Source organism: Haliotis rufescens, unplaced genomic scaffold (assembly GCF_023055435.1).
Source record: "Haliotis rufescens isolate VD_foot unplaced genomic scaffold, xgHalRufe1.0.p SCAF_2, whole genome shotgun sequence".
NCBI classification, from domain to species: Eukaryota; Metazoa; Mollusca; class Gastropoda; order Lepetellida; family Haliotidae; genus Haliotis; species Haliotis rufescens.
In genome coordinates, this window is record NW_025963890.1 from 17,537,214 (window position 1) to 17,552,452 (window position 15,239).

The 15,239-nt window shown below is 39.8% G+C and overlaps 2 protein-coding genes across 2 annotated transcripts; both read right to left on the bottom strand.

Annotated features, from left to right (window-relative positions):
• Positions 1–5,474: 5,474 nt before the first annotated feature.
• LOC124138762 lies at positions 5,475–7,587 on the bottom strand. The gene is made up of 3 exons (XM_046505615.2): positions 7,433–7,587; positions 6,549–6,610; positions 5,475–5,979 (listed from the first exon to the last, which is right to left on the bottom strand). Exons 1-3 carry the CDS (start codon positions 7,455–7,457, stop codon positions 5,719–5,721), a joined length of 348 nt encoding a protein of 115 aa, XP_046361571.2. The 5' UTR covers positions 7,458–7,587; the 3' UTR covers positions 5,475–5,718.
• A 2,097-nt stretch (positions 7,588–9,684) lies between these two features.
• Positions 9,685–14,428, bottom strand: LOC124138766. The gene is made up of 3 exons (XM_046505618.2): positions 14,306–14,428; positions 12,146–12,348; positions 9,685–11,570 (listed from the first exon to the last, which is right to left on the bottom strand). Exons 2-3 carry the CDS (start codon positions 12,322–12,324, stop codon positions 11,375–11,377), a joined length of 375 nt encoding a protein of 124 aa, XP_046361574.1. The 5' UTR covers positions 12,325–12,348; positions 14,306–14,428; the 3' UTR covers positions 9,685–11,374.
• Positions 14,429–15,239: the final 811 nt, after the last annotated feature.

Sequence of the window (15,239 nt, forward strand, 5' to 3'; positions counted from 1 at the left end):
GACGTAGAATCTACCTTTACGCTTAGACAAATGCTTGTCGATTAGAGCATTCAAAACAAAAATATTATCAGAAGTAGAGTAACCTTCGCGAAAGCCAGCTTGTTCCTCCGATATTTTCTTAGAAATATTTGCCCAAATTGTTAATCTATTATTAATGATTGATGTATAGAGTTTGCTTAATACATTCATTAAAGTGATGCCCCTATAGTTATCTGGCTTTGTTTTGTCACCACTCTTATGCAGAGGAAGAATTATACCTATGTTCCACGGATCCGGAAAAAGACCATTTTTAAAGAGATAACTAAATAAATCAAGGAGATAAGGAATAAAGTAACATTGTCCTGCTTTCACATATTCCCCTAAAATTTGATCTAAACCTGGCGCTTTCACATTTTTCATCATTGCGTATTTCCCTGTTATAATCATCATCAAAATTCATTTCATATTTGTTTGACATACAAATGTTAATATCACAATCAATCTCTATGTGGTCACTATGCAGTGTTGAAAAATGATCAAACCAATCCGTTATCTTTATATTACATGGAGTATGTTGATACCGACGACTTCTAATTTTTCGCCAAAAAGTTTTTCCGTCTTGTTTTACTAAATTATCTAGATAACTTACAGTCTGTTTTCTAAACGTGATCTGTTTTTCTCTCCGTAAAGCCTATTTCTTACCGATCTATATTTTCTAAAGTTAACAGTTGTTCTTTGGCAACGTAGTTTTCTAAGCGCACGTCTCTCTTCTTTTCTTCCCTTTCTGCATTCGTTATCAAACCACGACTTTTGGCTTATATCGTTTCGACATTTAACAGTTTTACGGAAACAACTACTTGCTTTACGAATTACATTTGTAAAAATTTCAATTGATTCGTTAACATTATGTTGTATGATAGATTGAGTATATTCTATTTGGTTAAAAGATTCGTTAGATGATATATTCAAAGCAAACTCCCCTGCTTTATCATCACTCCATATATTTTGTTCCATATAACTGGTCGACTTCTCATCAAATGATCCTATTGTTTTCATAACTATGATATTGGTAGATGACTAGATTCGGTCCTATTTTCAACATTACATTATTTTACATAATCATTATTTTCTATAGACGTTAAACAATAATCATCTAAACTACTCCCGCAACTCCCATTAAATGTAAAACTACTTGTCTTAGACTCAGTGCCATGTCTCCCACTGAGAATATAAATACTTAGGGATACGCAGAGATCAATTAAAGATTTTCCGAAAGTATTAATGACGTTATCCTCGGATATCCTTTCATCCATCTCTATCTTATCTACGAGGGCCATTCAATATATAACCAGCCTAAGCTATTTATCAGATCTTAACGGTTGCATGTTTGTCACGTGCTGTGCACCAATGTATGTCACGTGCATAGACAAAGTTTCACTGAGGAAATTGTATTTGAAGTCACACACGTGATCTATAAAGATGGCAAGGGTAGATTCTGCCAAATTTTCGTCAAAGGTTAAATACAGGGCTGCTATTAGGTACCTCTACTTAAAAGGGAAACCGGGAAAGGAGATACATGATGAATTGTCAGATGTTTATGGTGACAGTGCACCTTCGTATGCACAAGTCAAATTCTGGGTTGCAGAATTTAAGAGGGGTCGGGTGAACCTGGAAGATGAGCCACGCCCTGGCAGGCCTGTAGAGGTGACCAATTACCAAACCATTTAAGCTGTGAGACAACTGGTTGTCAAAGACAGGCGAATGAAGGTGTCAGAAATGGCCAAGGCCTTGGACATTTCAGAGGGAAGTGTCCATACCATTTTGCATGATCGTCTGGGTGTGAGGAAGCTGTCTGCCCGATGGGTCCCGAAATGTCTGAGTGATGATCAGAAGGCTGTACGTGCGTCAATGTGTCAGGCACTTTTGACGCAATGCAGTCGGGATGCAGACAACTTTATGGAGAGAATTGTTACTGGTGATGAAACCTGGGTACACCACTTTGACCCAGAAACCAAAGAACAGAGTAAGCAGTGGACTTGCTTTGCTTCACCCTGTCCCCACAAGTTTAAGACTCAACCATCGGCTGGCAAAGTCATGGCAACCATCTTTTGGGATACCAAAGGGGTCTTGCTCATTGACTACTTGCCACGTGGCCAGACTATTACTGGAGAGTACTACTCCGATCTCCTGGACCGTTTGCCGACTGCTATTCTTGCCAAACGTCGTGGAAAGATCACAAAAGCTGTGCTGCTCCAACATGATAAAGCCAGAGTGCACACCTGTCGACTTGCGGTTGCCACAGTGAAGTGGAACGGGTTCAAAGTATTGCCTCATCCACCTTACTCACCAGACCTGGCACCAAGCGACTACTTTCTCTTCCCAAACTTGAAGAAAGAACTGCGTGGACGTCATTTCCGGTCCGATGATGAACTCACGACAGCAGTGGAGGGGTGGTTACACAAACAACCCCATGGTTTCTATCAAAACGGGCTTTTAGCTCTCACACATCGCTGGACAAAGTGCATAAACCTCAATGGTGGTTATGTGGAAAAAGAAGAAGTGAGGAGCAGTAGCAATAGGTTAGGCTGGTTATATATTGAATGGCCCTCGTACATCATCTCGCTCTGTACTATCTGCTAGAGTAGGAAACACTTCCTGTAAATTACCTGTTCTAGCATTCAAATCACCTATCAATAATATAGGATCATATCTAAACTTAATAGCTTGGTCTAAAAGTAACTCTTCTAATTCAATAATACCATTTTTCTCAAGTTTGTTGTCATAATATCTGGAATATTGTGGTGGTATATATGTACATCCATACAACACGTCACGATTATGACAAAATATCATGATATGAATATTTAAATGTAAGAAATATAAATTAATGTTGAAGCTTCGTTAAAAATTCAAAACTTGTAATCAATGATCGATAAGTAATTAGAACAAGAGGCCCACAGGGCCTGTATCGCTCACCTGGATATTGACAAAATATACATTTGCATTGTATATGTATATAATACTCCAAATATTTCGTAATTTTGATTCTGTCAGCATTTAATATGGGTGGATGGCAAATCTGACAGCATGAACGTGTACTCGTATCTATCTAGATACAAATGTGGCATAAAGATCTGAACCGTTTCCATGTTATGATCCAGGATAAATCATATTAAAGGTATTGTCATAGCGACTGATTTACGACACCCATTGTCTGAAGAACATTTAATTGCAAAGGTTCATTACCCTGGAGCCGTGACATCTTTATGCCTTGAAAGACTTAATTGCTGTCATTTATAAGATACTAATCCTATTTGTTAATCCCCATTTTTGTGTACATCGTCCGTCTGCCATCCTGAACGAGATGTGCAAGTATGTCACTGATGATTTACTGTTTACATTTATATTTATTACTTACTAAATGTCAGGTGACCTTGGCTATATAAGCCTTGGTCCAGAGAGGAGAGAAAGAAAGGTCTAACCCTAGGGTTAGGCTGGGTGCTCGGGGCACCAAGACAACAACCACAACAACTATGTGCTGACCTGGCACAAAGTGTCTTTTGTATGTATATATCTACATGTATAAAGTAAAACTGTATATACCGCAAGCCATCGTCTCCAAGTTGTCACTTCCTACAGGAACCATACGTCAGATCAGACAATTAACGCCAAATTACTCCTATTTGGCAACGCCCCTCCATTTGTACAATTTTGAATTCTCACCACCCGAGAATGCTTCCAACCAAATATGGTTGATATTCTCTTAGTTCCAGAGAAGTCGTTTGAAGCAATATAGCCAAATTACCCCTATTTGGCCCCACCCCTCAGCAGTTTAGGGGCGGGTGGGGATGGGATGTCAGCCCCACCATTTGTACAATTTTGAATCCCCACCACCTAGGGATGCTTCCAGTCTAATTTTGTTAATTTCCAACTAGTGGTTCAGAAGAAGAAGTCGTTTGAATAAATTGTTGACGGATGACAGACGGACGACGGACGCCACGGTATGGCATAAGCTCACCTTGGTCGGGTGGTCGGCTCGGAGTCAGTATACTGTGTCTGAATGGGGTGTCAATGTTAAACTGCGGCATTTTTTCTCAGTGGACTAGCACTGTAAAACCGGCTAGTTCAAGCAGCCCATACGCACACACACACACACACACACACACGTGCATGAACGTCGCAATATGCACGACGTTAAACCCCATTTCACCTCACCTCACCTCACCAAGGTGATATCCATGTTGAAATGTATGGATGAAATATGATAGGCGTTGCATCATAACCGTTTAGCCGAGTTCTTGCATCTATTCCAATCAATGTCATGATGTTATGACTAGATGTTCCAAAGCCTCCAAAATATTATTGTCCACACTGAACCATGAACACAGACTGCCAGAGATGGATACGCTCCTTCTCAACAGGAGGCGGTGGGTAGCCTATTGGTTAAAGGCTTAGCTCCTCATGCCGAAGACCCAGGTTCAATTGCCTACATGGGTACATGTGTGAAGCGCATATCTGGTGTCCCCCGCACTGATATTCGTTGAATATTGCTGAAAACGACGTAACACCGTACTCACTCATTCGTTTTTAATTCATTTTACATGTTTGATTTGTATCCTGGGCCTACCAGGAATAGCCTGGTTGTCAAAGATGAAACATATTGCAACTGTACCAAAATGTAAACCATTTAGTCAACAGAGATGTTGCAACCAGAGGATGTATTCATCTTCGTCAGCCTGTATGTTCATGGTACATTGTGTGCGTGCGTGCGTGCGTGTAACAATTGTTTGGAACCTTGGAAACACAATGCTGTGGGGCCATGACATTAATCCAGTGTCGGAAAGAACTCCACAAAATGATTTGTGGTACAACGCCTGCCACACTCCATGCATTAATTTCCCATAGTGGTCAGAAGTTATGTATTGTTCGTGGTACAACTTTCTACTCCATGATTTGATTATTACCAAACATTTTGCAAGTAATATATTTCCTAAATATTGTAACAAATGCCTCAAGAGTCCTAAAAGAGGACTCACTAATTCATGAGTTCCACATATTTATTATCCTAAAAACACTTGTGTGAAGATTAAGTAATGCCAGTGTAAACTGCCCAGTATGTGAGTGGATGTGACGTTTGGAATGTTAATTTCTTTCCAGAATTAAATAGGTCAAACACCTGTTCAAATGGTGCACCTGAGTGCCGTCCCAGATGTAGCAGCTGTTTATGGACTACGTGTGTGAGACTAGAGTGAGTGAGTGAGTTGGGTTTAACGCCAGTATTCCAGTTATATCACGGCGTATCAGCTTAATGTGGGAGGAAAGGCCGAAGTGATGCAGGTCTCAGACGTTTACCACTTCGGTGAAACCCACGAGCACGGGTATGGTGCTGACAAACCTAGAAACATAATCGGGGCGAACAGGGATTCGAACCCACAATCATAGGTTTCTGGCGTGCCCAAGGGACGCAACTGCACAGCGAATCCCGGCGCCTTTATAGACGACTGGGCCACTGCGTTAGTCTAGAACATAGCCAGAAAATAGCAGAAAAGGAACCAATCAAAACAAAACAAAATGTTGTTACAAATAATGTATTTCATTAACATAAAGTAAATAGCCAAAAACAAACAGAGATAGATTTTATGTATTTCCCAAATATTGTAACAAATGCCTCAACAGTCCTAAAATGATTCATAAATGTTTTGTATATAAGTATATACATATGTGTTCAGAGTTCACTGCCTAATCATCCTTCTTCTTAAACACACTCTTGACTCTTCTGAAGAAGTTGGCCACCCTAGATAGCAAGGCCTTCAGGAAGGAGTGCGTTGGCTGGATGATCTCCTCATCCACGAGATCTACTTCAACAAAGTCAGTGTCGTCCACGATGTACTGACCAGCGATAGTGAGGGACACAGAAGGGACAGTGCTGGGGCGAAGGGTCTGTGGGACGGGCAGGTGGGACAAGTGGGCAGGGATGGTCAGGGACTTTGAAGTGGGTTGCTATAGATAGGGAGGTAGTGGAAAGAATGGAATGTGATGAATGAATATTATGTAGATGGAAAAGGTTATACAATCATTGAATTTTATTGCAGCAAATAAAAGATTATGGTGGTAAAGACAGAAAAGGTGTGACAAAAGAAACAAGGTAAATAAAGATGATATATATAGTAGATACCGAAAGGTAGATAATTTGTTTGTTGTTTAAAAACGCTGCAATCAGCAGTATTCCAGCTACATGACGGCGGTCTGTAAACAATCGAGTCTGGAATGGACAATCCAGTGATTGACATGATGAGCATCTATAGTAAAGATGATGACTTGAAGGATATTCTTGGAAATACAAATGTGACAAACAGAATTACTGAAGTCGTTGAACCAAAGTACTCTCAACATTCATAATAGGGTTTTATTAATTGCATACTGTTGGTTTAAGGTAGGAATATAGTATAAACATTCAGTTACAGCTTTATAAAAACAGGGACCAGTACACAGAGGTGTTCCACATTTAGGTGAAAACTCATGGAAGTGCTAAACGGGCATTGTTAAAGACAACCCTTTATGACACCTACATGGCAAGGGGCAGGATAAGTCAGTTGGGACAGAGGCTGGAGGAACCAGATCATCCGATCAACTGTGGGGAAACAGAAGAATAAACATACAGGGTATTAAACATCCAGAATATATGTTGCTGGTCCCTAACCTTTGGCTGTTGACTAGTTAATAATATATCATTTTGCAGTTAATAAATTATTTGTGCTGACAGATAGGTTGTATATAGCGAAGCTTTTAGGGGTTCTCCTTTTCCAAAATGTTCCAGTTTTATGTTGGATAAAGGGTAATTGAACTTGAACTTGAACCCCCCAGATAAAATATAGGATAATAAGTTACAGTTTACCTTTCACTGCTAAACTAATTCTATCTGATAAAATACAAGGGGTTCCGCCTAGCCATACAATATTGATTTGGACTCAGACTGCTGTGTACATTCTGAGAGTTTATAAGAAATCATGAGCAGTTTCAGGATTTTAAAAAAAGGGAGTGGGGGCAGGGGTGTGTTCCACTTGGGCTATTTGTAACTTCAGTAGGGGCACTTCCCACCCAAAACACTACCAAAGACTCACACACACTTCATGTAAACCACCGTTAATAAATTAACGAAATTAATTTTACAACCAAATGAACATGTTATCATGGTAGGAACGGCGCATAAAGAATGTCGTGAGATGTAAAAAAAACAAACCCAACAGAACCCACATTTTCTAATAATGTTTACAAGTTCAAGGTACACAAAGGGCCCTGCATTCAACATCTTAAGCCCCTAAAGCATGCAAAGTGTCTGTGGTTCAGTACAGGAATCATGACAGATCATAAACATGATGATACACACTACCTCATGACAGTAATATACCAACATGTAGGTACGGAATCTACTGAAGCGTAGTTAGAATTGTACCTTGAACATAAGTGCTCGCATTCATGGTGTCAGGTTCAAGAATTGCAATAAAGGATAGGAAAATAACGCTTTCAGACAAGCAAAGTGCAGATGTAGCATGAAAAATGGCGTCGATGTAACATCAAAGTGACAACCGTCGTCAAGGAAGACATGAAGTCTCGTACAATCACGCGATATTACAAAAAGTTAACTGGCTCCCGACTTCATTTGCGCTTGCACTGGGGTGTTAAGAGACGGAGCTCGGCTGTATTTCAAGAGAGTAGTTTTGTCGCGCCATCATATAAATGAAGCAAATTTAATTATGAGTTGAATTAATACCTCCAGTCACGATTCTGGGTGTTGCTAGTTACTGGTCAGCCAGCAGCTTGTAAGGGTCCGTCAAATTTAAGGTATGACAGTAACTATAATCATATGGTTGTTTTTGGTTTTGTTACAAGTTAAGACTTGCTCACATTCTGTTTGGTCTGTTATATCACATCATGCACTTCTAAACTCTAGTGTTCCCCATTCCCCTTCTCTAGACGACTCACAGAATCTCCCTACATGCACCTTTCTCTGAAACCTGGCAGAGGCAATGGGGATATGTTATGACGCTTCGTGTGTTTTGGTAAGGTTAATATGCAAATCAACTCAATCATGTAACCATGAGGGGTTGTCTTTCACGAAAAGAGTGAGAGAGTTAAAATTTATTGTCGCATCGGCATTATTGCCGCCATATAGCGACGAGAACATTATTGATATATGTACAATTAAATCACGAATACAAAGTTATATTTAAAAACAAATTTTGTCAAACATATTGGGCAAAATATCATTTACTGTTTGAAACACGGGCTATAAGCCACCAGCAACCACAGCTAAGCCACTTCGCTGAGGATCATGGGGCCTTACGGTGCCTCAGTTTGATTACATCATGGTAAATAACGCTCTTTCACTTCGCAGAAATGCACGGTTAAACCCCATATATAACACTTCAGCTAAAACAAGGATTTCACGAGCAGAATCAGATAGGGCCATTCGGAAACAACGGGTTCGTAGGATGATTCGAAATATATTTCTCTTTGGAACTCCTTTGGGGGAGCCATAAAACAAAGTGCCTCAAGTGTTAGGTTGTACATATTGAACACAGACCTAAGAAAGGTTTTAATTTTTCAATTTTAAATGAGCAGGGGAAGCCTATTTGGATGAGCATGGCGGTGTAAGCAAGGCTGGAGAGTCAGTTGTGGAACATATAGCTTCCCAAACGAGAATGGATGAGAAGTCATCTTGCCTTGAAGCAGCCTTGACCTCACATCCTTAGTATTGTGTCTACGCAAAACGTTTCATAACCTTTGGCGTGGCGTGGCGTGGCGTGGCGTGGCGTGGCGTGAGCTAGACTAACATTTAGTCCCAGAAATATAGTTATCTTATCCAAAAATATATATCCACAAAATATAGAATATAAACAAATGGAGCCCCAAACAATGCTTAATTTCATTGTAGAGCTGAGGCAATGTAGACTTGCCAAATCATTCTAGACTGGAGTTGGATATATTTTTTATATATTGTCTTGGGCTAGAACTCAACATAATCGAAATACACTCATGCGTTTTTCCTTGTCTTAGCTTCTTGGCTGAACTCTTTGATTTGATCACGGGATAACAATAATGGCGCCTCTCTCGTCGACCACTTAAATTATGCCTTGTATTATGACATTGAATCATGGAATTAAATATTTTGGCAAGATAGACAATATATTTAGATATCAATATTATTTGACTTTAACAACTGGGCATTTTGCTTTCGAAGTTTATTGACATAAATACAGAAAACACTCACACTTAAACAACCGAATCAAGGTTTCTCAAACTCCTTCTCGAGTTACATCACAGAGGTCAGTAAAATATAATGTTTTATTCATATTTATTCAGCTGATTAGATATCATTTCATTAAGAAAAATATATAGTAATAAAATATCATATGAATATTTCAGTTAAAGAAAGATATAAATTAATGTTAGGGTTTTCGCCAAAAGTTTAAACCTAATGATCGATCAGGAAAAATACATATATTAAATAAGTCCAAACCAGTTGTGTGGAAGGATATTACAGGTGTGAGGGTCTCATCACCAGAACGTACAGTCATGGTACCTATCTGATGCTCACAGGAGCACGGCAGCAATCTCATTAAAATCTGAAACGATACCTGTATCAACCCTGTTGTGTCAATAACACAGGTAAACACCCATATAACAGCATCAACAACACAAATATCATCGAAATCTAGATTCTTTATTCAGCAGACATTTAGTATATGACAGCTTTACATAGTACTGTTATAAGTAACAACAAGTAACAACTTTAAAAGATCAAAGCGTTAAATGATGTTAAAAAAGTAACGTCAAATAGGCTCTCTAAATACAGGAGGTATCTCAGGTTATCACAAAACAACATCAAACAGTAAGTGGTTAGGGCATGATCCGTGATCCTTGAACATTGCTTGGGTTCTTTTGTTTGTTTTTACTGCAGCAAATACAAAGAATATCACATGGTCGGTCGCATTCATCTTGTTACGTGTTAGAAGAAAGCCAAAAGTGACGCAGGTTTTGTTTGTTTGTTTGTTTGCTGCGTATTTGATGAAACCCACGAACGATAACAACGGATCACACTCGGGGCGAATTTTGGATTCGAACTCAGGCACAGATAAAGACAGAACCATGGACACCTAATACGTAAGGGTTCATGACAGAACTCAGCAAAGTGAGTTGCAACGCCTTATAGTACTGGACCACTTGGTTCTAGTAACAGGATCATAGTCAGGGGTGTAATAAACTATGTCGTATTTCAATTAGGAGCACTGCGGGACAACCTTAAACTATATCAATTATCAACATATACCCATCAACAGTCTCAAACCTTTAGGCAGAAGTTTCAAAATACAAAACTGAAATAGTCTCCAAATGACGCATCCCTCACATCGACACTTATTTTCTTGAGTGTTAATATATCAATATCGTCCTGAATCACCTCCAAATAAGTTTCCGTTAACTGCAAACTTGCGGTTACGTTTTACTAGCTGTTTGCTATGACAATAAACTTATATTACGCCATATTACGGATCAACCTCACAGAAATGTGCATTCCAATGTATTAATAGGCAATAATTATCTTGCGGTTCCAGTATAACACCAATAGTTCAGATCGAAAACAAGAACCGGTGGTTGTTTCGTGGAAGCCGCCATCTTGTTTTCCAAAACCCGTCAAGTTTTCGATCTGGAATCCTTCTTCAAAGTTCAGGATAATGAAACGTATTTGGAGGTGATTCAGGAAGACATTGATATATTGATGTTCCTTGATAAAGATATGATAAATGAGTACGCTATGAGCTAATGATTAGTCCCATGCCGCGATGTCAAACTGTGGTGCTACAACTGGGGGAACGACAATGATCCTTAAGACCACTATGACATCAATGAAACACTACAGACACTAAGAACTAAGACAGTAACTATCCAAAGACAAGTGAGAGGCACAAGACTAAGGAAAGAGTTTGCTACTTGATTGTATAACGCCAGTTGGCCGGTAAAGAGCATTACATGGTCTAGATTAGCTTCTATTGGGCGAGTATTTGTATCTATTACAAAGTGATAATAGTAACGATATCGTCCTCGTTTTTCTAAAGTTCTCCTCCCAGCCTTCTAGAAGCGTCCACTTGTGCCAGGCTGTGATTAAGTGAGTTTGGTTTAACCTGGCTATGAACAACATTTCATTTACATCACATGGTGTCAGCTTCAAGATGGAGGAAAGTCCCCAGTGATGCAGATCTATTACCACTTTATGGTGCTGACAAACCAAGTAACATAATCAGGGGGAAAAGGTTTCTGGCATTCCAAAGGGGAACATAACTCTACACAGCGAATTGCGGCACCTCAGACGACTTGACCACCGGTCCCTCTCCCAGATTTAGTAATGCCTGAAGTAGACGAGGGCGAACAACATGACGAACATGACACAGAACTTGTGAACAGAATGGGCGAAACAGTGAGAGAAACTGTTGCTGTTGTGAACGATGTGCGGAGCTTGCAAGGTCATGTACACAAGGGTCAAGAAGCAGGACAATATGGCGGCGTCCTCCCATCTCCCGACACTCCAGTAATTCCTGTAATAAAATTCATTTACATGAATGAGTTCGTTCGGAAGCTTGCTTTGGTTTGTTTGATGCTTAAGGCAACATTCTGCAACATATTATTCCAGCTATATCCCGATGGCCTGATAATCGAGTCTCGACCAGACAAACCCGTACTTGATATGTTTAAGCAATTGAGTGGGGTGGGGATGTGGGGGGTTGGTCTTATGTCTGTATCATATTTTGTGCCCTCGGCCCTTTATGTAACATTTTGTATACCCTGCTCCAAATACATGCAACAATTTTTTTATGACCCCCGCCTCACCCCCTACAACATATGGCCAATCCCTCCCTAAATAATTTTCAAATATATATAAAAAAAGAAATATTAAAAGAAATATAACTGTGTCATTTTTTCAGGCCCTACCCCCTACCCCCTGAACGATTTAAGATAAAAAGATAAAGCTGTCCAGAAAGGACACAATATATGCACAATGCATTTCACACATTAATCAGTCCACAGAACAGTGTTTGCTAAACCAGTGAAGTTGACCGAAGGTTAACAATTAATTTGCCTTTTACTAGTGGTGTTATAGCTAGGTACTCACTCCATGAGGAACTTGAGAAGAACTACAAGCCCAACATCTGAAACAAGGGCGGTAATCAGATATCTGTCACCTATCCTCCGCCCCCAGGGGGCGTTGTTGTTATACCACAGGAAGCTCATGGCTTCCGCCAATACCACTGCAATCACCATTGAGACGCTGAAGTTGACCTTGATTTCCATGGCAAAGAAGTGAAGAAATGCTACCTGCAAAAAAAATGGTTGTCAAACATTCGTTTTGGATATATAGACATGTCCGTTTACGGGTATGGGTTACTGAAATATATGGAAATGATTATTAATACATCATGCAGTTGCTGACCGATCGTTAATATAATGATGACAACTGAGAGAGTGAGTGAGTGAGTGAGTATGGTTTTACGCCGCTTTTTTTTAGCAATATTCCAGCAATATCACGGCGGGGGACACCAGAAATGGGCTTCACACATTGTACCCATGTCGGGAATCGAACCCGGGTCTTCGGCGTGACGAGCGAACGCTTTAACCACTAGGCTACCCGACCGCCCCACAACTGAGAGAGAGAGAGAGAGAGAGAGAGAGAGTGCTTCATACATTGAGCCCCATGTAGGGAATCGAACCCTGGTTAACCATTATCCAAAGAAGGTTTTAACCACTAGGTTACCCTACCATCCTTGTATGTATACCTATGTAAAGCTATGTATGCGTATTTACCCTTTATAAAGAGCTGATTTAACCCCTGAAACTAGTGTCATTTCTCATGTACATAACCAGGTAAATCGAACATAAATGTGAATCCTATTAACTGTAATACCTGTACAAGACAGAGTAATACAGTGAAACCTTGTTTAACCGGAAACCCCTCCTTCAAGGCAATGGTTTTTGTTTTGTTTTTGTTCGGAAAGACATATACAATTAAAGGGACGTTACTCTATAACAGTATTTGTTTGATTTGATTACAAGAGCACCTCGCTCGCTGTAAACAGTCCCACGAGTTTCACTGCATGTTCACATGGAACGTGTAACATATAAACCATGAAAATGTGCAATACACTTTCTTTGGTCTGTATCATACCACGGATACAAGTCCGTGATCATACGTAAAGAACCTTGATGCAAAATCCACACCCCCATTCACACACCCCCTACGCGGATTCATACAGTTTGCACATCGTTTTTTCGCACGCACGCACACACACGTCACACGTCACACATATTTACATTATCCTAAAGTAAGGAGTATCAATTATATCTTCTCGATAACTGTCATGACATGAGCATAATACATATCATCAATGTTATCATACACTCACCCATTGCATAACAGTAATTTCTTCATATACATACAGCCATTTGAGATAAATCTACAACCATCCCTTTTCTTTTTTAAATCATAATATTTCCGCTATGGCCAATTTTATCATGATATGCATAAATACAGAGATCTATATAATATTCATTTTGTTTTTCATTTCCTTTGATATTAAAGTGTCAAGAGCTTCTGTTCGCCTCTGTCGTCTTACGAGAACCCAACCCTCTTCAACGCATTCCTTATCTTGACAAAGCAACAACAGGTAATACAATGCAAGTGTTTGTGATAGGCATGCATGGGTCCACCTGTTTCGTGTCGATAGACAAACTACCAAGTCAGCAGAACTATTCGACCGTGCACACGGCCGTACAGTTTATCTTCAAGCAGTGTCAATGTCAGGGGGAAATATTACCCTCCAAAAGAAAAATTGAGTTGGTATCAACATTAAAACTGAAAATTGTTTGAAAGTAATTTGTTATGCTTCACATGTATCTAACCGCTGCTAACTGCGTGATCAGAGACCATATAATAGTATATGGTCTCTGGCGTGATGTATTAATAAACTGAATATACATTTTGACAGGCACTGCGCATATATACGACATGATAACCTGTTAGACACATAGATCTATGTAGAATGTGAGTTCGATCTTGAAATCCTAATGAAAACATAACTGACCAACCCTCCCTGCCAAACGGCAATCGGTTCTCGGCAAACTGTTTATGAATATTGACCACAAATCGAGTTCACAAATTCACTGACAAAATCGAGGCTACATTGTGACTGTAGCTGAAAGCAGTTTGTGATGTGAACAAAATATCAACATAAATATCAATTCGATATCGTGAAACATCAACACCAAGCATACTAACCTGTCTATAACGATAAGTCTTCGCAAAGGAACGCGCTTTCAACAAAGACCTCTGAGCTCATCGGGTCAAGGTGAAGGCCGTTTCCGCCACGATGCTTTGTTTGTAAACATTCAGAAGGGCATAACGCATGCTCCTTACCGCGGAATATGAACGTGCCGGGAAGATTCACTTGTTGCCCACATAGGCGATGTTTGTGTATCGGAGTGGTCATCCCACTTTCAAGAAAACAATGATTATTATTTATAAATTAGAAAGTGTTCCTCATGTATAGTCAATAGCGTGCTCCCAGGGATAATGAAATTATTTTCAGTAATTCTCCCTGAGCATCCTGAGTTTTGCTTCATGCGGCCCGGCTGGTTCACGCTCCGTTGTTTTCAATGACTTCAACCTTTGTTCATTGCGTCACATACGGTTTTATTACCCCTAGGGTTAGGAATAACCGAGTTATTAAAACTCGTAAGTGCAAAAGTGCAAAAAATCACCAGTGTATTGTTGACGTCATTCGAATCTTATTTTGTGCATTTTTTTAAAGGGGTGCTCAAAATTATTATATAACACTGGGTAATATAGACGTTAATACACACGCTCGTGTGCCATACTGATTTTATAAAACTCGTGTTCGCTCTCGTTCGGGGAATACAAGAGTTCTGACACTCGTTTTGTAAAATCGTATGAAAACACGTGCTGTATAGTAATCTGTATTTATGTGACGTTGTTCCAACATTATACTGAATGTGCTGATGGCGAGGGTTGGTGGGGGGGGGGGGGTGTCAAGGTATAATTTTTAACTCCGTATAATCAGTGCGTTCGATCAACATACTTTTTTTTTACTTGATTCCACCGAGATTAACACATTTCTGATTCAATCGGAATGAACCAGTGTTAATCAAGAATTACCCGGAACAAGTCCCGTGAAGATTCGGGTTAGCGTTGG